The sequence below is a fragment of the Silene latifolia genome, chromosome Y (assembly GCF_048544455.1).
Source record: "Silene latifolia isolate original U9 population chromosome Y, ASM4854445v1, whole genome shotgun sequence".
NCBI classification, from domain to species: domain Eukaryota; kingdom Viridiplantae; phylum Streptophyta; class Magnoliopsida; order Caryophyllales; family Caryophyllaceae; genus Silene; species Silene latifolia.
The window spans coordinates 250910633-250935428 of record NC_133538.1 but is presented as its reverse complement, the minus strand read 5'-3'; the positions used below and the strand labels follow the sequence as shown (position 1 = coordinate 250935428).

Below are 24796 nucleotides of genomic sequence, written 5' to 3'. Positions count from 1 at the left end.
AATTCCTTGATAGGCTCCGAAAATATAACGTTCGACTCAACCCACAAAAATGTGCCTTCGGGGTTACCTCTGGCAATCTTTTAAGGTATGTTGTTAGTAATAGAGGCATTGAGGCCGATCCATCCAAGATCAAGGCAATTCGTAATATGCCGCCACCAAAAACAAAGAAGCAGGTTCGGGCATTTTTAGGTCAATTACAATACATTAGTCGGTTTATAACTAAGCTTACCATGGTATGTGAACCTATCTTTAAGAAACTAAAGAAAGTGTCATCCCTTGAATGGGATGAGCAATGTCAGCAAGCATTCGAAAAAGTAAAGAAGTACTTGGAAAATCCCCCAATTCTGGTCCCCCCCCCCCAGGCCTGGAATACCGCTCCTTTTATAATTTACAGTAACCGAAACGTCAATGGGTGCAATGTTAGCACAAGTTCAAGATGATCAAGAAAAAGCAATTTATTATCTAAGCAAAAAGTTTTTGGAGTACGAAGCTAATTATTCTCCAATCGAGAAAACTTCTCTAGCATTGGTGTGGGCCACTAAGAAGTTAAGACACTACATGTTGACCCACACGATTCATGTCATATCACGTATGAACCCTCTAAAGTATCTATTTGAAAAGCCAATTCTTAGTGGAAAAATAACAAGATGGACAATGATTCTTGCTGAATTCGATCTTACATTTATGGCTCTTAAATCCATTAAGGGAAAGGCAATTTCAGACTACTTAGCTGACATTCCCGTTTCAGAAGACAAACAGGAAGCATACGACTTCCCTGAGGGGGAAATATTTGTTATAAATGATGACTCGTGGCAGTTATTTTTCGATGGCGCATCTAATCAAAAAGGATATGGCATAGGCGTACTTTTGATTTCATCAGATGGGGCACATACCCCTCTTTCAGTCAAGTTATATTTTAGCGTCAAAAATAATGAAGCAGAATAAGAAGCATGTATATTAGGACTTCGGGTAGCACCAACCTTGGGGATTAAAAATTTGAGGGTATACGGAGATTCGTCACTCGTTATAAATCAGATTTTGGGAAAATGGAAAGTCAAAAGCGAGGGCCTAGCACTGTACCAAACGTACCTCGAGACCATTTTCAAGCATTATGACGATCCAAAGTTCATTTATCTATCCCGAGATGAAAACCAATTTGCAGATGCTCTAGCTAAGTTGGCGTCAATGATCAATATTCTAAATGAATTAGAAAATATTCCGTTATGCATTGAAAGAAGAGAGGAACCAACATACTGCATGGTACTTGATGATACAACAGCTGATTACGTACGATGGTACACGGATGTTCTAAATTATCACTTGGAAAGGGCTTTCCGCCGGATTCTGATGTAAGGACGCAACGTGCCATTAGAAGATTTGCAGCACAATTTATTCTTAGTCAAGGAAAATTGTACAAGAAGTCTGAACAAGGGGTACTACTCTTATGTGTGGATGAAAAGGAAGCTAAAAGAGTTATGGAAGTTTTTATCCTCCAGAATAGTGCATGAGAATATTATTAAATCTCATTAAGGAATATGCATGGGATATTCATTGGCAATACTAGTCAGCTGATTAACGTATATCGGTAACGGTTGGCCAACTAGGGTTTGACGTTATTGTCGTGAGACGGCAGTGTTCAGCTGGTCCCTTTCTGTCAAACCTAAAGGAACGAACCCCAACACGAAAGTTAATTGTATCAGATATAGTTTAATTAGTCCCTTGATAAATTGACTAAGAGTTAGTTGATTAATTGATTTAGAGAGATATTGAGTTGTGAACTCGAGGCGCGGAAATTATTATTTAATTATGCGATAATTAAATAATAAATTATTTGAGACGGGAATTAATGATTAAGTAGTTAATTGTTAATTAATACTAATTGACTAACGTGATTAGTATTGGTACGTAAAATATATGTGTAGCTATACACGTATATTTACGGAGTGTTTTAGACGATATTAACCGGGAAGTATTTAAACATAAATCGATGTTTAAAGTAAAATTTACACGTATTTGTGCGACAAATATAAGAACCAAAATGGACCGGTAAATAGTACATTGGACCGTGTAAATGGAGTGTAGTGGATGATTATAAACATAATCTTTTCACTGTGCATGTTTTTCTTCCATATGTCATCTTATGATCATTTGCATGTGATATAAGATTGGACAAAAATAAAACAAGTACACTCCCTCACTCCACCTACTCCCACCGGTTTTCCTCCTCCATATAGACCAAAATTGCTCATTTTACACACTACTTCATTTTTGTGTATTTTGCATGTGAATGAAGTTGTTGGTCTTTTCTCTCTAAAATTAATATAAACATTTTTACTAAGTTGTTAGTAAACAAAAATTGTTACTAAGATTGTTAGTAATATTTACATATTATCAAGGGTAATCTTACTAATCTAGTTAATATTAGTAAGGTTGTTGAGTAAGTTCTTGGGTGCTTTTGAGAGGAGGCTTTCTCTTTGGAAGCTTGGGTTATGGAGGATCTTACCATTGATAAATAGCTCAAGAACAACCAAGATGGTGATCTTGGTTGTGCCCAAATACTACCATTTTTTAATGTAAGGAATATTATTTTCCTCATCTTTTATATTTTTTTTTTATGACGAGGGGGTTGAATCCCCCCGGGCCCATGAATTCCCGCACCACCAAATGGACCATGTAAGCCACCTCCTTCGGGGGCTGCAGTGGCCAAGTGATCATCGCCCCAACTGGTAGTCGAACCTGCTCATCTTTTATATTAATAAGCTTTTATATTCCATGCATGTTACATAGATCACATAAACACAAATTATGAGATAATTTGATTTTTAATTAGAGAGTCTAATTAGAATGTATGATCTTTCATGTACGACGGGATGCTAGCTAAAAAAAATAATGCGGATAGGATATTTTTGGTCAACACAGGAACATGATTGTACACAATACGTTAAAAGGTGTCATAAATCTCAGATTTATGCCAATGCACAGCATATACCACATTCATTGTTGTACAATTTGGCATGACCTTGGCCATTTTTGATATGGGGCATAGATATAATTGGCAAAATAACTCCCAAAGGAACCGGAGGACATGAATTTATTTTAGTAGCAATCGACTGCTTTACTAAGTGGGTTGAGGCAGCGTCTTATGCTACCTTGACTTCTAAACAAAATGTTAAATTCATCACCGAAAATATAATTTGTAGGTATGGTGTCCCTCACGAGTTGATTAGTGATCATGGTTCCCATTTTAAGAAAGATGTGGCTGCCTTACTAACACATTGTAAGACCCAAAAACGTAAGTCATCTACCTATAGGCCACAAATGAATGGGGCAGTTGAAGCAGCGAATAAGTGTGTGAAAACTATAATTGAGAAGATGACTGAGAAATATCATGATTGGCCAACAAAATTACCATTTGCTTTGTGGGGATACCGCACATCAGTTAAAACACCAACAGGAGCAACACCATATTCTCTAGTCAACAGGATGGAGGGCGTGCTTCCCATAGAACTTGAAATTCCCTCCCTTAGAATCGTAATAGAAACCAAATACCAGAAATGGATTGGGTACAAGCTCGATATGAAGAGTTGTTATTAATAGACGAGAAAAGACTCGCGGCTCTCAACCAGGTTCGGTCATATCAAAGAAGAAGTTCTCGTTCTTTTAATAAAAAAGGTCAAGGCAAGGAACTTAAAAGATGGTGATTTAGTTCTTAAAGAAATACGGGCACCGGTCAGAGACCCGAGAGGCAAGTTCAAACAAAATTTGGCCGACCCTTACATAATTAAAAAAATTTTAAAAGGAGGAGCAGTGCATTTGACAGATATACAGGGGGTTTAATTCAGTCAATTAACCAACCTTGATCAGTTAAAAAAATATCATGGGTAAAAAAAACAGAGAAACGACTCCTCTATGGTCGCGAAAAAAGAAAAAAGAAAGAGAAAGATACAATAAAGAGAAATGAAACAAAATAAACAAAGCAAGTAGAAAAAAAGAAAAGACCCCTCTCGGGTCCAATTGAAGATACACATCACTCCCAAGTTAAAGACCCTTCCCAGGTTGAAGAAAAATAATAAAAATCCCCCGCTAGATCGCAAAAAAAAAAAGTGAAAAGTAAACAAAAAAAAGAGAAGACCCCTCCCAGGTCCAAAAAATAAGTGAAAAAAAAAATGAAGTCCAGTAGCAGTAGTCAGACATGAAGGACAGCCATAGCAGACTAAATGAACGAAGAAGAAGAAGAAGAAGAAGAAGAAGAAGAAGAAGAAGAAGAAGAAGAAGAAGAAGAAGAAGAAGAAGAAGAATGCAAACAGAGTGGGCGGCAATTCAGAGTAGGAACCCGTCTCAGGTTTTTTTTTAAAAAAAAAAAAAAAGAAAGCAGATGAAACAGAAAAGAAACCTAGAAAAAAAACCCGTAATGGGTTTAATAATATCAGAATCTGTAGCAAGTTTTGTTATTAATATATATCCCTCCCAATTAAGAGTTTTCATAAAAAAAAAAAAAAAAACAAGTATAAAAAAGTGGCAGCTAATCTGAGAAAACTAACAATTGTTTCTCTTATTCTATATCTAGAGTTATCAGGGCAAAAAAAAATACAATTACAATTATAGTACTCTAGATTCCACTTGTTGTCACTCCTTAGGTTCGTTAGCCATTGTACTCTTCTTTCTAGTTTCATTCTGATCATCCGGGTCATTCTGATCCTTCATTCTTTTCCAAACCAGACTTCTGCCTCCTCCACTTTTGTGTCCTCTACTTGAGTCTTGAGTCTTGAGTCTTAGAGTTTGTCCGAGTCAGGTCAGGGCCTTCTCCCACATCAATAGCATCAAGTTGTAGCCTACGTTCCACTTGACGAGCTGATTCACGCTCCTCTACCGAGTGCGATGTCATCTAGACCCGCAGATAAGAGTGCCTCATCGGAGAAATTCCAGAAGAAACAGTGTCTAAGGAAAGAACTCGCTGCTTTCGTCCAAATTGTCGTAACAAGCGAGAAAGAAATATAAAAGAGGAATGAGTAAGACCAGGTAGTCTATAAAGGATCGCGGGGAAGTCATAGCAGGGATACGCCACCATGATATAGTCCAACGAATTGGAAACCCGTACTCATCCATTCTCTCCAGTAGCTAAGTGACTGCTCTCCTTTGACAACTCTTTGTCTGCCAGCGAAGCTATGAGGTTTGTAAGACGTGGGATCGAGAGTGTTGGAGTATGTGTCATCAACAATAGTGCGATCACATATTTAAATCTCATATAAAAGAATACACAAGGGATGGTTCAATATATTGTCAATTGATCAACATTAATCGGTAACGATTGGCTGACTAGAGTTTGACGTTACTGTCGTTTGACGGTGGTGATCAGTTGATCCCTTAAGGTCACACCTATAGGACAATTCCCTTAACTGATAAGTTAATTAATTGTATATCGATACAGATTAATTAAATCCTTAAATTGAACAAATTTTTATCAATGAGTGAGAGTTATATATCTTATTGTAATTTGATTAAATAAGATTCAATTTAGTGATTAATATGTTATATTACTAAAATTGATTAATGTTAATGAAACATTTGAGATAGGAACAATTTGTTAATCATAAATGCAAAATGTTGTAGATTATATTAACTAGACTTAATGTGACCCATTTTATATACATGTAATTGTGAATTACTTGTTATTTGTTAAATGTAATTTTATTTGATATATAATGATATTTAATTTGTTAAATATGCATTAATATGTCTAATGACATGTTATTGGTCATATGTCACACCATATTACAAATGACAAAATTACAAAGATAAAATGGAGTCCATTTTATTTAGGGTGGACCCGTTTTAGGGGTGTTTATGGGTGTTTAGGGTTATGTCTTTATCTTAGCACAAGATGTTTTAAACATAATGATTACTCCTAAACCTAGACCTGGCCTAGCTATGTTTTGAGAAGACAAAAAGGGGAAGGCATGCTCACCCTTTTCTAAGCCCAAAACTGGCTCCCCCTCCCTTTAAGAGAAAAAGTTCTCTTATTATTCGTCTAATGCTCATCTTTATCTCTCACTCTTCCTCTCTCATTAAAATGGTTTTTATGTTCAAATTTTATTCTAAAAAATCTAATAAAACTCAAGATTACTATTGTAGTAATTATATAAAGTATTAAATTTGATATTTAAGGTAACTAGTAATATTATCTAGTTAATAATATTATTAGTGTTATGGGATAGTCTTGGGTGCAACTAAGGGGAGAGTTCCTAATATGGAACTTTGGTTTTTGGAGGATCATCCTAAAGTGATTAAGCTCAAGAACAAGATTAGGAAGGTGTCCTACCTTGTGCCCAATATTCCGTCCCACTCATGTGTAAGGAAAATTATTTTCTCTCCTTATTTCATTTATCTACATATTGCATGCACTAGATCTATTATTCTAAATTAGTGAGTAATTTAGAAACTAATTAGAGGAGTCTAATTAGGGGTTATAGAACCTAACAATTGGTATCGGAGCTTTGTTGATGCATGCAAATCGTTTTTTGAGTTTTTTACGAGTTATTTGATGACTAAAATAAAAACCGGAAAATTTGTGTAAATATAGTATATACACGAAATTTTAATGCATGTATACATTCTGGTCCTAAAATGTTTTAGGTCATTTTAGATGATTTATGGAATTTTATTGCTCATTTTTATAATTTAGTGGATAATAATAACATTTTAATGAATTTGGTGTGACTATGAACCTACCATTAATTCAAGTTGGTCCTAGCGTAAGATTTGTCATACAAAGAACCTAATGAAGCCTCTTTTCTATGATGAGACATGGAGAGCTCTGCAAGTTCCCTACACTATCAGGATGGGTTACTCTTGGCTACTTCCTGATTATGATGATGTTCCATGGTTCCCCTGGTGGATTAATAAATGGGTGATGCCCAAACATGGTTTCATTGGCTGGCTTATGGCTCAGAACAGGCTGCTGACACAAGACAGGCTGCAGGGTATGAGTATTATTCAGTCTAACCGGTGTTATTTATGTGGGAGTGTTGCTGAGAATCATAACCATTTATTCTTCCAATGTGAGTATAGTAAACAATGCAGTAAGTGTGTTTCTAACTGGTGTGGTATCAATATTCCTATTCAGAATTGTGTGCAATGTTGGAGCTCCCAAAAGGTTTAGATCCTTATGCAAGAAGCGGGTTATAGGAGTTATTTTGGCTGCTTTGATTTATCATGTGTGGATGAGTAGAAATAGATGTCGTGTTGATTTGGTGTTGATTAGACCTGAGCTGGTAGCTTTGCAGATTAGGAATGATGTTAGGCTACGGTTGCGGTCTTGTAAGCTGAATAGTAAGAAGGTAGAGGTACTTAATTGGGTGGATAAAATTTGTAGTTACTAAGGAGGTTAGGTTATAACTATGCCTTAATATTGTATGTTTGACAAATTTGAGCTTTTAATGATAACTTTACATTTTCCCAAAAAAAAAAACATTTTAATGAATAAAATGGTTATTTATTAAGTAAAACTAGTTATATGTTGTTTCTCGCCACGAAATTTCAATATGATCTCACATGCATATTTTACTTATTGTATGTAAAATTTGAAGTTAATGTGATTAACTTTGCATGATTTATGATTTTAATGGTTAAAATGAAATAAATTGAGATTATATAAGCTAAAAATTGCTAAAACGAAATTTATGGCATGAAATCTTTTCCCAGAGTTGTCCACATATTTAGAACATTAAATGTGAAATGGAAAAAAAAAATTTGTTAATTTTGTGTGTTTATTGATTTTTTTATGTGATAAAATCGATAAAAGGAAACTTTATTAGTCATAAAATTAAATTCAAAATTTTTGGTCGGATTTATATTTTTACAGGATCTAGAAATTATTATAGTATATTTAAAATTTTGATTTTGAATTTTTCATATTTTTTGTAATTAATTTGAAATTAAGTTGTAAAAATTATGATTTATGCTATTTATTCATGAAATAAATTAAAAATGCTTTGTGAGCAATTTTTATTGAATTTTTGGGATCTTGGTCATATTCCAGAATATAAAAAATTTTGATTTCAAATTTTTTCAAATTTTATGATTTATTGGGAATTATTTCTTAATTGTTAAGATTAACATGATTATAATGAGCAATAATGTAAAACCAAGTTAGATTATTGTCAAATATTAGTTTAGACTAATATTTGAGTCCTAAGACAGTTAGGGTAATTAACTTGGGCTTAAATTTGATTAAAATGTTATTTTCTGATTTTAATAAGTTAAAAGTCACGCATTTCCATAAAACCAAAGCGATATACGATATAATCTAGTAAGGAGATTTGGCACATTTATTTTTGCATGTTGAATACATATATAATGATGCATATTTTTATAGATGTATGTCATTTAAATTTATGTAATTTTGAATCATGTAATTTGTCTTAGTATGGCCTTAGTTTTTTTTTAATCGGTATTACCTGTAATGTAAGGGAATATCGATTCGGTTGTAATTTTAATGTGATTTCGTATCACCGTTTTGTAATTTAATAGATTTAAATTTTTATTATAAATCTATAATAGGATACTAGTTTTAGTCCCGTGCTAAAAATGCACGGTTATACTATCAAAATTTTATCAAAATTTTAGACAGACGGATATAGTTATAAAGAGTTGAATAGAGAGTCGTATTTTTAATGACTTGATAAATGAATTAATTTATATGTTATTATGATAATCTAAACCCATGTAAATTTGCACATTATGATTTTTAAAACATTAACTTTAACTAAAAGTATACAAAAAATGATTACATTCTCTGTCAAGTCATATATAACATTTTAAATTTGAAATATAAATTACGTACATTAGATATTAATTAAGATATTGTACATATGCTGAACCCGCGACATTTCTAATAACCTACCTTTTAATATAATAAAGTGTAGATTAGCATTTCATTTTTTTTAGCCTCTATGTACGTTTTTTAGTCTTCAAGCTTCGCTTACGTTTTATATTTTTTCTTAAAAGATACTTTAATCTGTCAACAAAGAAAAAATTGTATTGAGAGAAAATTAAATAAATCAATGCAAGTTTGTGGTAGGATCCACCTATAGAAAATGCAATTGTTTACCCAGATTTTAAGGAACCAATGAGACGGTAGAAAGAACCTAGCTTTTATACTAGGTAGATGCTATGTATTTTATTATTTTGTTATTCCGGAGTTTCCTAAAGAAGGAGCCATTCGGAAAGGAGTTTCGATCAAGACGGTGTTTCCTTGGGAGACGTGTCACATGAAGTTCAAGGGACCAAAGGAGTTGGTTTCCGAATATGTAATAGATTATTAGATTTTCTATTTTAGGAAAGGCCATACTAGGAAATTGCTTTTCTTTACATGTTCTATTTTATATGTTTGCATGCATGCCAAATCGCTATAACATCACATGCATATCTTTTTATATCGAGTTCTCGACCTTGTCAATGATAATTATCGATAGATCACTAATTTAGTTCACTTAAAAGAGATAGATAATAAATTGACAAGACCTTCACATTTCTAAAAATTGAGACTTAGCCTTACCAAATAGTAGGAACTCATGAATCCCAATTTCATTAGGGGCACACTACGGTATTGAAATATTATACCGGGGTGCTTTCTTTTAACGTTGGGTAAGTGGAGTAATAAGATTTTATTACATTTCGAAATTTGGTTGATCTCAACAAAAGTATTAGAGGGACCGTTGTCCGAATAGGTTCGGGCTAAAGATGAACTTAATGTAATTTCATCGACCGAGAGTTCTAAGTGTAGAATCGGTTAAACGGGTTAACCCACCAAATTGTATTAGTAAAGGTTGTAGAGGGACCGTTGTCCCACAATCGAGCTAGTATGAATTTGGGTCTTGGAATCGTTTATATAATTGGGTGGAGGTCATTATATAAATGCTAAAACTTGCTATAAGTTTTCATATATTACGATGAATGTTAGTTTTCCCACTATTTCGTTGTTTAAATTTGTTCTATATCTTTGCTCCTAGACATATACGATGTCATTTCGATTTTAACTTATGTCTCCATTAAACCATTATAGCTAAAGACAAATAGAATCTTCTTTCTAAAAGCCTCAATTGAACCGTTTAAATAAGATATGGACTAGCTCCATAGGAATCGTTCTATTCCATAGAACTCCATAGGAGTTGTCCTACGTCATATAAGATTAGCATCTTAAATTCCTAACATACATATGATTTCTTGTGAAGAAGTATGAATAGAAGTAATGATTAGTCAAAATATATTTTGATGATATCTTCTATGCATCCACGGTTAAAAAGTATTATTGCTCAACCTAAACACTTGTCATCAAGCACTTAAGTTCTTAAGAACATGACAATGTTAAATTGGTAAATTAATTTGTTAGAAATTTTGATTAACCAAATACCACAATAGAGTTAACCCTTGTGAAGGATTAACTAGGAATTTATATGAATATAAGTCTTCATCAAGTAGAAATTCTTGAAGTCAGTGGGAGCAATAAGAAGTAAGTACCTATCTTAATTTTTAAGGATCGAACTAAGCTCTAAAGAGAAGGTGTTAGACAATAAAATAGATACAAACCCCTAATAAGTAAAGATCAAGGAAGTTGGTTGTGTGACCCCAACATATTCCTTCTTGAATATCTATGACATTGACATTGCATTCTTGCCAATTACCACATCATGAGTATTTGATACAAATTTGTGGATTTCATCATAATATTTGGCATTATCGTGTGACGACTAGTAAGAATAAGTTCAGAAATTTGCATGAATGGAACTAGGGTAGTTGCCATTTCATCCATGAATGTTGTAGTGTACTCATTTTAGTTTTGTATTTAGAAATGTACCTCAATAATTGTTATGATGTACACTAACTCTAAATAAGAATATAATTCAAGTTTTTGTATAAAAACAAAGGGTTTCACTATTATGCAATTAAAACAACCGTTGTGCCCTTACATACCACGACTAATTTTATGGTGAGACCATACAAATCAAGGTAATTATATTCAAACTAGAAATAAATGTCATATATAAAAGACTCAAGTTGGTGACCCCAATCATTTCTCAATTCTCAATAGAAAATCGCTTTTAGAAACTAGTTTTTACTAGTCTCCCAAACCATTTGATTGGGAATCTTTTGGTGTGTGCGAATCTTGTATTCAAAGTAAGATAATTCATGATTTTTTCTTGAAAAGGATTATGAATAGAGCAAGATATTCTCCCTATATACACTTTGAAGTGCATGGTCGAATACAATTTCAATCAGAAAAGGTTATTACTTCTACATCTCTTTTACCAACGAACTAGGTAGATACTTGGTATCCACTTAATGAGGTAAGAAGAGAAATTCTTTGAATAAGTTCAATGAATTTTTTAAAAGTATCAAAACCTAGAGATTATAAAACCAAAGTATTAGTACTTTATTAAAATAGGGAACAATAAAGCGAAGACTTTTATCTGCACCAAAAAAGAGTGTGATATGGTATCACAAGTTCACTTTCATTACGATATGATTGAATCTTTACAATATAGTTGGAGGTAGTTTCTGTCATAAAATTTGTCTGGCATTTAAATTTTCCACTAAAACAAAACATGGTTAAAGCAATCATCTACTTTTCATATGAGATATGGTTAGGCATGGTACCTAAATTGTAGCTTGTTTCTATAGTAAACATGTGCTCTCTCTTCCTACATGATCACGAGAACAAAGGGTTTGTGGCTCATGATGCTGTCTATTAAAGAAAAGAGGATTATTTCTTAAAGCCAGAGTGGGAGAAAATGTTCAAGAGCCACAAATTGAAGATAAGACGTAGGAAAGTGGTCTTTCTTGGTCAAAATCAGTAAATATTGATTCGAAACCTAAGTGGACAGGAGTCATGTTCTTTTTGAAAATAACAAACCTGTGACTTATTAAGATGTTTTATCTAGTTTCAACTCCGCAAAAGTTCGAACTGAACATAAACATTAAGATGTTTCCATGACTTGGTTGATTGGTGGTAAGAGGTTTACACCAATTGCAACGCTTCGTTAAATTCAGATTTCATAATATTATTTGACTGTTGGATTTTAAAATCATCTTGCATGAGTTTTGTAAATCACAACTATCCTAAGGTAGGATGTGAACTTAAGAAGAAATCTTAAGTAGAAGTCAAGGAGTTGAATGGTATGTTTCAGTCATGTAATAAACCTTTCTCGATTTTTCGAGTAGTTTTGTTTATACATGAAGTTTAGTGGGAGTAAGGTGGTATTATTAGTCTTATATGTAAATAACATATTGATCACTATGAGTGGTTAAAGACTTAGGAGAAGAATAATACATCCCTAAGATATCTAGTTCAATGGATATTAGCATAAAGTTAATATTCTTACAAGAATCTTGACAAGTTCAAAAGTATTGAACATGAAAATTGAATCCATTTGCTTCCGCTGCTGGATTAATTTATTATGCTAAGATGTATCTCTATTCTTATACTTCGTATACTTGGAGTATGACGAGAAATTAAAATCGAATCTTTGTGAAAATCACTATATAACCATATTGTTCATCCGTTAGTACTCAAGAAGGACTAAGATATGAAGCTAAATGTTTGGAAATATTTGTTGGATTTATGTGCAATGAGTTACACAAAAACCATATTCTAAACACATAAGGATGGTTGGAGATCCATCTTGCTATGATTATTTGAGGAGTAAATCTGCGAGAAACGTTCTAGACAGTTGAACAATGAGAAATATACAACGGAAATTATATTGTGAACTGATCATCATTTATTAGTAACGATTGGCTCACTAGAGTTTGACGTTACTGTCGTTTGAGAGTGGTGATTAGTTGATCCCTTGAGTACACTTGCAACTATGAGATATGCAAGAAGGATGAATTCCAAACACTGTGAGGACAGTGGGAGCTATCATATGGCAAGATAACCTATGTCTAGATTAGATCTAGACACGTGCTCAAAAGGTTTTATAATACAAGATTATAGATAACGAAGGGAAATAGTATATAATATGGTTAAGTAAGGTGCAAGATGTTGCTAAGACTTGTTAACCAAGGCCTTATCATAGGCTTAACATGATAAGTCATGTCATTTCAATTGAATTGAAATGTACGATTATATACAAAATTAAATATGGATTATAGATTATGTAGTAATTGATATTGTATTAATTTTACATATATGATAATACATTCATCGTTTGAGTTTTATTTTAAACTCTTTTATTACTTTGTTATATCCAAATAGGTTGTAAAGACAACGTTGAACCCTATTAAAGTGAATTGGATTAACATAGTATTGGCCCCTAGTCACTTATATGAGGTGACGTCTCCAAGTGACTAGAGTGTGAGTCGTTTGATGGCAAGTTCAAGTGTCATAAGGTCATAAAAGATGACTAGTCGATCACATAGGCAGACTGTATGGGACACTCTGTCGGGCAGTGACCGCTTATAGAGCCCTTGTAATTCATATAGCCTGGTCGTGGCGAGAGCTACTATAGTATTCTTTTTGAGTCGATTCTTTGACTAGAGACTGTTCGCCCGAGGTGGCACAGTTTCTGATTGACCTTGATTTTTGCTCCACGACTTCCTAATATGGAGTGCAAATGGCCATCTTTTGGGTCATGATGAGTTGTGGCTATTCGAAGGGAATAGTGCGATAAGAATTGTCCACCCTCTTATCAGGGTTATATAAATCTCAGGGCCACTCGAGGAGTAGTGAACTGAAAATGCATGGCCACGCTCGGAAGGTATCTACGACAGATAATTCCAGTCAAACAATTACTCTCCAGATCGAGGAAATCACTCTAGATATGATCAAATGCAAGTACGACCTGCAAGACACCTTGCATTGAGTGGGAGATAGTAATAGGACAAGAGAATTGATGACGCACACTTGTCTCACACAAGTGGGAGATTGTTGGAGTATGTGTCCTCAACAATAGTGCGATCACATATTTAAATCTCATATAAAAGAATACACAAGGGATGATTCAATATATTGTCAACTGATCAATAATAATCGGTAACGATTGGCTGACTAGTGTTTGACGTTACTGTCGTTTGATGGTGGTGATCAGTTGATCCCTTAAGGTCACACCTATAGGACAATTCCCTTAACTTATAAGTTAATTATTTGTATGTCGATACAGATTAATTAAATCCTTAAATTGTACATTTTTTTATGAATGAGTGAGAGTTATATATCTTATTGTAATTTGATTAAATAAGGTTCAATTTAGTGATTAATATGTTATATTACTAAAATTGATTAATGTTTATGAAACATTTGAGATAAGAACAATTTGTTAATCATAATTGCAAAATGTTGTAGATTATATTAACTAGACTTAATGTGACCCATTTTATATACATGTAATTGTGAATTACTTCTTATTTGTTAAATGTAATTTTATTTGATATATAATGATATTTAATTTGTTAAATATGCATTAATATATCTAATGACATGTTATTGGTCACATGTCACACCATATTACAAATGACAAAATTACAAAGATAAAATGGAGTCAATTTTATGTAGGGTGGACCGATTTTAGGGGTGTTTATGGGAGTTTAGGGTTTTGTCTTTATTTTAGCATAAGATGCTTTAAACATAATGATGACTCCTAAACCTAGACCTAGCCTACCTATGTTTTGAGAAGACAAAAACGACAAGGCATGCTCACTCTTTTCTAAGCCCAAAATCGGCTCCCCCCCTCCCTTTAAGAGAATAAGAAGTTCTCTTATTATTCGTCTAATGCTCATCTTTATCTCTCACTCTTCCTCTCTCATAAAAATGGTTTTTATATTCAAATTTTATTCTAAAAAATCTAATAAAACTCAAGATTACTATTGTAGTAATAATATAAGTATTAGATTTGATATTTAAGGCAACTAATAATATTATCTAGTTAATAATATTATTAGTGTTATGGGATAGTCTTGGGTGCAACTAAGAGGAGAGTTCCTAATATGGAACTTTGGTTTTTGGAGGATCATCCTAAAGTGATTAAGCTCAAGAACAAGGTTAGGAAGGTGTCCTACCTTGTGCCCAATATTCCGTCCCACTCATGCATAAGGAAAATTTTTTTCTCTCCTTATTTCATTTATCTACATATTGCATGCACTAGATCTATTGCTCTAAATTAGTGAGTAATTTAGAAACTAGTTAGAGGAGTCTAATTAGGGTTTATAGAACCTAACAGAGAGGTCGTTCAATTAGTCGCATGTGCTCTTGTAGCCATACCTAGGACAAAGATTTCTCCAAATAAAATGACCCACACCAGGTCAGAAAAAAAAAGGGAGACATAAAATGGCCCACACCAGGTCCGAAAAATAGAGAAATAAAATAACCCATACCAGATCGGAAAACTAAGGAAAAAAAGGAGAGGAATCAAGGAAAAAAAGAAGAAGAGAGGAATCGAAAAAAAAGAAAAGGAATCAGAAGTAGGAAAATATGTGAGCTGTGTGAATGACAGAGGATATTACCAGAAGTAATAGGGGACTACTGCAAAATGCAGCTTCTGGATTACGTCGTACGATATCTAAACATTGAAAAGTTTAGGGTTTAGCTAAGACTAAAGGCATAGGCGAGCAGTCATTGCGCATGTGCTTTACTACTCTTAAAAGGCAGCCATGCTCGAAAATATTAGAAGGGCTTACAAACAGATAACGGTTGAGCAGGCATAACACCAAAGCCCGCTTTTTATAGCGGAAATCAATAACAATCCTAGGATAGCTAAGGGAAGTGAAGTGTGCAATCAGACAACAAAGATTCACCCTACGACCATTCAGGAATTCATCTAGGCGAGTGGTGATACCCAGATAATCTCTGAAATCCTTTCTTAAATCGTCATCAAGACTAGGAAGGGCAGGAGTGGACTGAACAGATAGTCCTAGGATGGCACTAAATTCCTCCGTAAAGGGACATATCTCACGATCGCCAAAGCGGAATACGTGAACTTCAGAATCCGAAAAAAAAGCAGCAGCACGTAGAAATCCTAGGAGATCTTGACTTGCTTCAATGACAGTGGCAAGGGTCCTAGCTGGACCCCAATGACGTAATCATTTTCATCCGTCGTGAGGTTGTCAAGCCATAATTTTAGAGCGTTTTCAAAGTTTTGAGACATTATGAGTGAAGAGACATTTTCAAGATGGAAAAGTTTAAGCGCATGACCCCTATTTAAAGAGAAGAAAGTCGGGAACCAATAGAAATCTTTATCCATATTAAATACGGAGTTACCAGATACTTATCCTTGTCATAGGCGGAATAGCATTTGAGATTTAATAATTCTAAAAAGAAAAGGGAAGCTGAACTTTCTAAGAGCTAAAAGTAAGGTCAAAGGCTGGATACCTATGCAAACTAGAATACTCTGTCCTTCCTGGATCATGCTCAATGGCACATTTTGAAAAAATTTAACAAGACTAGTAATGACATATGTCACATTTTTATGGTGTATATTAAAGAAAAATGCATTGTCAATTACCTAGTGTTTGTTTTCGTTGTCGAAGGACATAGGGTATTAGCATACTTTATTGTCAGCATATATTAGGAAAAACGCATTATTCGAGTCGTGCATCAGTATCACCATTTGTCTCATAAATTATCATGCATCATAATCACTGAAATGAAGTTACGATTAGAATTGGGGTAGTCGTATTATCAAGAACACAACTTGACCAGTAAATGAAAATAAAACAAAGCAAAATCAGTCAATAAAGAGACAGAAATACTCACAGCTTGATCGAAGCTAGTACAAACAAATCTGGTCAGGTGTCACGGCCAAGGGGTTCGACGATGCTCCATCATAAGTCATCCGGTCGCTAATCAAGGGCTCAGACGATGGCTACGATGGCACATCTGCTGCCAATTATGTCCCACTTAGGATTGTACACTTGAACAATATACATTCGAAATCAATAGACAAAAAAAGAGGAAGCGCTTACTTCGACGGGGATCCTTCATCAGTCATCCGATAGCCAATCGAGGGCTCAGGTGGTGCCATGAAACCGCTGATTTCATCCCATATCAGAAGCCAAAGACTGACCGTGCTCCGTCGTCAATCATCTCATCCCCAATCGACATGCATACGATGGCCATGGCACAAATAGCGGCTGGTTTTATTCCATATTAGGAGCATCGTACTGATTTGATCTGCTCCTCCCCATTGGCAAATTGAAAAGATAGTTAAGAAACAAAGGAATTGAAAGAACATCAATTAGGGAAAGTGAAAGTTTGGTCGGTCGAGATATGAAAGAAGCCAAATGGAACTTTCTTTCTCCTAAGCCTTTTGTTAACAAAACCCACGTTAAGTGGATAAGATTGGTCCACTAATTATTTCTCGTCTTTTGTTGTGCGACTTTCAAGTTTACGTTCTTATATCATTTTACAAGTTAAATTTTGAGATTTTAAAATTGTAGTTCGTAAAATTGGATTTCACGTTCTAATCCAGCTATTTTTAAAATAAAATTTTGAAAATTTATCTTGGTCAGCGGGCCCTAATACGCATTTGAGTTCTTAGAATAAAATTTTACGAACTTGCCTCTTTGCGAAATAAAATTTTGCAATTTTCAAATCCTTTGGTCGGCAGGCCCTGACATGCATTTGAGTTTTGAAAATAATTTTTTTTGAACTTATCCTTTTTGCGAAATAAAATTTTGCAATTTTCTAATCATTTGGTAGGCAGGCCCTGACATGCATATGAGTTCTTAAAATAAAATTTTCTGAACTTGCCCTTTTTGCGAAATAAAATTTTGCAATTTTCATATTTATCGGTCGGCGGGCCCTCACACGCATCTAAGTTTGTAAAATAAAATTTTACGATCTTATCCATCGTTTTTCAAAATAAAATTTTTTAAATTACTTGGTCGGCGGGCCCTGATTTGCACCCGCGCTCATGAAATCAGATTTCACGATCTCACCTTTAAGCTAAACAAAGTTAAACTATACTAGATCCAGATTCCAGTCCAGCAGCAAAACAAAGTTTTGCTTTACCAGTTTCCAGACCAGCGGAACAAAGTTGCTTTATACCAGTTTCCAAACCAGTGGAACAAAGTTTCACCACGACAACTCCAACCGGCGAAACAAAGTTTTGACATGCCAACTTCCAGTTAAGTCGTAAAACAAAGTTTTATGATCTCTATGTTCAACCAGCTACTCCAGACGGGTAAGATAAGAGGCCCAAGTACGTTTCTTAACCTTTATTTATCTGTCCCGACCGGACTACTTTGATCTTCGTCTTACTCAGACTCGATCAAAGTGGGAGTTTCTATAGACACCTCAAAATGTCTGCCGGCCTTTGAACACCCGATGATGAGTCCCTTATTTTATTCGGAATGAAACTTACTTGAATTTGATATAAGGTTATTTATACTCAAAGTCATCCTCAAAACAACCATTTTACAGCCCAGTGCACTTCGAAAAATTACTAAATTCTTAACCCACTTAATTCGTTATGAGGGTAATATTTTATATTAACGACATAAAACTGTAAAAGAGTAAGTGAAGGGTTACACATTCTTTTAGTAGCCGACATTTAATTGGGCCTAATAGATAACAATTTAAAGGCAATCCACCTTGTATATAATGGGCTATATACGTTGAAGATGCAAATAATATGGCACGTGGGGTAGAAAAATAAGAAAATACGTTTAGACCCTGTTTGGCAAAACTACCTGAAAAGGTAGCTGAAACCTGAAAAGATAGTTGAAAACTGAAAAGCTAACTGAAACCTGAAAAGGTAACTGATAAGGTAGATGAAAATTAGGAGCTGATAAAGTAACTGATTATATGAAAATGTATTTGGCAAAGTAACTGAAAAGGTAGCTGATTTTGGTAAAATGACGTAAAAGGATATGAAAATTATTTAATATTATAGAATAAAGGGGTAAAAATGGAAAATAAGTCATTTCAGGTACCTGATTTCTCAAATGCTACCTGAGGTAGCATTTCATTTAAAGTACCTTATTTGACCAAATAAGCTACTTGCCAAACACTTGCAAAAAAAATCAGGTACCTGAAATTTTGGTCAAATAAGCTACTTTGATCGAATAAGCTACCTAAAGTGTCGTGTCAAACAGAGCCTTAGTATGGCTTGACTTTGTGATGATGATACGAAAGTAGGTGGTAAAATACCACGTGCACTACAATTCTAAAGGAAGTAAGAGACGTCCGGACAAAACTCCATCTTACGGAAATTGTAATTCTTGCCAAATACTCCGTCTTAATTAATATAAATACTCCCCTTTGCACCCTTATTCATACACAGAAAAATCATCAAAAAGTTACACCCTTTCTCTCACAAAATATTACCTTCCATACAAAAGACGTTCCAGATATTCATCCTATTTTGAGCATAAAGACGCCCTAAAGTCAATTCAAGTAAGCTAATTGTTGAAACGTCGTATCCAGGTAGGCCTGAGGGTGTCATCTTATACTATTATTTTTAGATTGTCGTAATTTAGTTCCATTGTTTGTAAATAGATTATATATAAACTAACGTAGTTAACTCACCCTGTAAATAAACCGTATAGTTAACATTTTTTTCGCCTTAATATTCGTCAAATATATAATATTAAAAATAAATAGTAGAGGCCGTCAGTTTGATGGGCGGTCCGGGTGCCTAACACCTTCCCTGACCGTACCTTTACCCCCGAATCCGCAATCTTTGGTTCAGACTGTTGTGACGGATCAATCCCCATATTAGGGATCAAAAAGGGCCTTTTCTGTTAAAATTGTTTTTGTATGTTCTTTTATAAAACCTAATGGCGACTCCATACTATTTACTTATTTCAAAAAGGATATTTTTTCAGGGATCTCACACATCATTACGACGACGTAAAAAGGGTTTTAAAATGTTTTGAAAGTCGAGGATAGAAAAGTTTGAAATTGTTGAAATTATTGTGGTCTCGAATATAGTGAGTTATTTTCGAGGACGGTTTGGAAATAGTCTCGAAAACGGTGCGTCGTTCTCGGAATTTAAAATGTCTATTATGCCGGCGCAAAAGTGATCTTTGAAATGGTTTGTAAAAACAAGGTTTTGAAATCGTCATTACGACGGCATGAAAAGGTGATTTGAAACGGTTGTGAAAAATCGAGTTTTGAAAACGTCATTATGACAGCATAAGAAGGTGATTTAAAACGGTTGTAAAAAACCGAGTTTTGAAATCATCATTACGACGGCATAAGAAGGTGTTTTCTGCAACGGTCGACAAAAGACCGAGGTTTGAAATGGCCATTATAACGGCGTAAAAAGGTGTTTTTTTTAAGCTTTGGAAATAACACGGAAGAACTTATGATCACTTAGCACATAAGCACTCGTGGTTCATTATATTATGCATCATGCTGACACAGGGTTTTGGTTTTGTAAGGGTGGTTACATATCAAGCGATCAATCCCCGGTCTTCGAGAGGGATGCCAATCCAAACAAAATGTGTAAGGAGGGCGCCATAGCCTCGTTCACGTAGGAAGTGAAAGCTCTTTGACGAAACAAAAGAGTGTAACGTCTATGGCATGCTTGACGCAATCAGGATTCAAACCGCGGGGATGAGAAGACTCACGCCGACGGGACGAGCCAATTGGTCGATAAAGGTTAGGTTGTGGGCCCGGACATGGAACCCGACTTATGACCGTAATATCAAATAATGCACTTTAACCATGACCTCGTTCGAGTTTCACCATCTAAAGATCACAAAGAAACAAGTGTCCTAGTTTTCCCTAGCGGAGTCTCCACTCTATCGATATAGGCCACCCGCACGCCAATCTGTGAGCGTTTTGCAGTCAAAGAGCCACGTTCGTGGAGGTAGAAATGCTCTCGACCGGATCGCTTTAGATCTGTCGGTTTCATCTCAATGAGGGTCTCGAAACAATGCAGAGATGTTCGGAGTCGCCACCAAGCAATTATCGGATGCCTGGAGAATGTTCGAATCCACTTTTTACCTCGGTCAAACGAAGCAAAAAGTGGTGCTTGACATAGGTACTAAAGATAAGCACTCGTCCTCCTTTTAGCATCCTATCGCTATAATGACTCTCGTTGCCATGGATAAGGTCATCCACTAGCCAAATGTTCTGAGTAAGGGGTGAGGGTGCATATTGGGATGCTCTTTAATCGAACACCCAATCCCGCCCGTGTTAGCGGCCTTTACCGATCGATCGTGGTTGTTTAAGTGCAAAAGTTGATAAAACAGGTAAAATGCATGAATGCGCATCCACAAGTTTAACCTAACAGGTGAGAATTTGCTAAGTCGGTTTGTTTATCCAAATAACAAGTAATTGATGTCGAGTTGGATTTAAGATTGATTTGCATGCAAAAACAGAAATTAAATATCCATTTACCAAATTCGGGTTATTGTGCTTAACACGATACCATTTGTTATTCAAAAGAATGAATGAAATAAAAAGGAAATTAAAAAAAAAGTGGAAAATAAAGTGATGAAATGTGTAAGAGTGTTTGATCGTTAATTTGTTCCACGACGCATCCATATTTGTCCATAGTCGGGAATCATCTTAGGTGAGTGCTTAAAAAGGAAGAATTGAGGGATCTGTGTAATACCCCGTAATTTAATAATAATTTATGAAAATAATCCATGTAATTTAAATAATTAATTAATGGAATTTCTAATAATGGTTGCGAGAAAGATGTTAATTAAATAATTAATAAGTAAGCAAGTCGGGAATTGGGTTTAGCTTGTGATAAGGCCTTGGGCCGTGTGATATAGATTTGGGCTGATTATATTAGGCCTAGTATCAGTAGTAGTCGGGATTTAAAGCGGGATTTAATAATAAAATAATAAATATAATAATTTGGTAATTCCTAATAATAATTGAAAAAGCAATAGTTTCTTAATTGGCCTCATATACTCCTCAAACCTAGATTATAAATACATGATAAATCTGAAAAGCAAATCACAAAGAAAAAAAAATGAAAGAGGAGATTTAAGACGGAGGGAGCAATTAGCGATAAAGGTAAGACCGTCTCACAATTTAATGTATCGATTTTATAACTTATATAACTCGTAATTTAGACCGCCTCTAGACTAGCTAGGATTGTGACCTTGACCGTGGGACACCAGAGGGTGACCAGACCCACGTTGGACCATTGTTGACCGGCGGGGAGAGGGTGTTTGACCGGGGTTTTGTGGTGGTGGTTGTTTATTTTCCACTTTTTTTTAATTTCCTTTTTATTTCATTCATTTTTTTGAACAACAAATGGTATCGTGTTAAGCACAATAACCCGAATTTGGTAAATGGATATTTAATTTCTGTTTTTGCATGCAAATCAATCTTAAATCCAACTCGACATCAATTACTTGTTATTTGGATAAACAAACCGACTTAGCAAATTCTCACTTGTTAGGTTAAACTTGTGGATGCGCATTCATGCATTTTACCCGTTTTATCAACTTTTGCACTTAAACAACCACGATCGATCGGTAAAGGCCGCTAACACGGGCGTGATTGGGTGTTCGATTAAAAAGCATCCCAATATGCACCCTCATCCCTTACTCAGAACATTTGGATAGTGGATGACCTTATCCATGGCAACGAGAGTCATTATAGCGATAGGATGCTAAAAGGAGGACGAGTGCTTATCTTTAGTACCTATGTCAAGCACCACTTTTTGCTTCGTTTGATCGAGGTAAAAAGTGGATTCGAACGGTCTCCAGGCATCCGATAATTGCTTGGTGGTGACTCCGAACATCTCTGCATTGTTTCGAGACCCTCATTGAGATGAAACCGACATATCTAAAGCGATCCGGTCGAGAGCATTTCTACCTCCACGAACGTGGCTCTTTGACTGCAAAACGCTCACAGATTGGCGTGCGGGTGGCCTATGTCGATAGAGTGGCGACTCCGCTAGGGAAAACTAGGACACTTGTTTCTTTGTGATCTTTAGATGGTGAAACTCGAACGAGGTCATGGTTAAAGTGCATTATTTGATATTACGGTCATAAGTCGGGTTCCTTGTCCGGGCCCACAACCTAACCTTTATCGACCAATTGGCTCGTCCCGTCGGCGTGAGTCTTCTCATCCCCGCGGTTTGAATCCTGATTGCGTCAAGCATGCCATAGATGTTACACTCTTTTGTTTCGTCAAAGAGCTTTCACTTCCTACGTGAACGAGGCTATGGCGCCCTCCTTACACATTTTGTTTGGATTGGCATCCCTCTCGAAGACCGGGGATTGATCGCTTGATGTGTAACCACCCTTACAAAACCAAAACCCCGTGTCAGCATGATGCATAATATAATGAACCGCGAGTGCTTATGTGCTAAGTGATCATAAGTTCTTCCGTGTCATTTCCAAAGCTTAAAAAAAACACCTTTTTACGCCGTTATAATGGCAATCTCAAACCTCGGTCTTTTGTCGACCGTTGCAGAAAACACCTTCTTATGCCGTCGTAATGATGATTTCAAAACTCTGTTTTTTACAACCTTTTTAAATCACCTTCTTATGCTGTCATAATGACGTTTTCAAAACTCGATTTTTCACAACCGTTTCAAATCACCTTTTCATGCCGTCGTAATGACGATTTCAAAACCTTGTTTTTACAAACCATTTCAAAAATCACTTTTGCGCCGGCATAATAGCCATTTTAAATTCCGAGAACGACGCACCGTTTTCGAGACTATTTCAAAACTGTCCTCGAAAATAACTCACTATATTCGAGACCACAATAATTTCAACAATTTCAAACTTTTCTATCCTCGACTTTCAAAACATTTTAAAACCCTTTTTACGTCGTCGTAATGATGTGTGAGATCCCTGAAAAAATATCCTTTTTGAAATAAGTAAATAGTATGGAGTCGCCATTAGGTTTTATAAAAGAACATACAAAAACAATTTTAACGGAAAAGGCCCTTTTTGATCCCTAATATGGGGATTGATCCGTCACAACAGTCTGAACCAAAGATTGCGGATTCGGGGGTAAAGGTACGGTCAGGGAAGGTGTTAGGCACTCGGACCGCCCATCAAACTAACGGCCTCTACTATTTATTTTTAATATTATATATTTGACGAATATTAAGGCGAAAAAAATGTTAACTATACGGTTTATTTACAGGGTGAGTTAACTACGTTAGTTTATATACAATCTATTTACAAACAATGGAACTAAATTATGACAATCTAAAAATAATAGTATAAGATGACACCCTCAGGCCCACCTGGATACGGCGTTTCGACAATTAGCTTATTTGAACTGACTTTAGGGCGTCTTTATGCTCAAAATAGGATGAATATCTGGAACGGTCTTTTGTATGGAAGGTAATATTTTGTGAGAGAAAGGGTGTAAATTTTCGATGATTTTTCTGTGTATGAATAAGGGTGCAAAGGGGAGTATTTATATTAATTAAGACGGAGTATTTGGCAAGAATTACAATTTCCGTAAGATGGAGTTTTGTCCGGGCGTCTCTTACTTCCTTTAGAATTGTAGTGCACGTGGTATTTTACCACCTACTTTCATATCATCATCACAAAGTCAAGCCATACTAAGGCTCTATTTGACACGACACTTTAAGTAGCTTATTTGACCAAAATTTCAGGTACCTGATTTTTTTTGCAAGTGTTTGGCAAGTAGCTTATTTGGTCAAATAAGGTACCTGAAATGAAATGCTACCTCAGGTAGCATTTGAGAAATCAGGTACCTGAAATGACTTATTTTCCATTTTTACCCCTTTATTCTATAATATTAAATAATTTTCATATCCTTTTACGTCATTTTACCAAAATCAGCTACCTTTTCAGCTACTTTGCCAAATACATTTTCATATAATCAGTTACCTTATCA

General features: G+C 35.1%; 1 protein-coding gene across 1 annotated transcript; it reads left to right on the top strand.

The window, feature by feature from the left end:
• The first annotated feature begins 408 nt into the window (after window positions 1-408).
• Window positions 409-3594, top strand: LOC141630435 (uncharacterized). The gene is made up of 3 exons (XM_074443257.1): window positions 409-861; window positions 1036-1295; window positions 3201-3594. Exons 1-3 carry the CDS (start codon window positions 409-411, stop codon window positions 3592-3594), a joined length of 1107 nt encoding a protein of 368 aa, XP_074299358.1.
• The last annotated feature ends 21202 nt before the right edge of the window (window positions 3595-24796 follow it).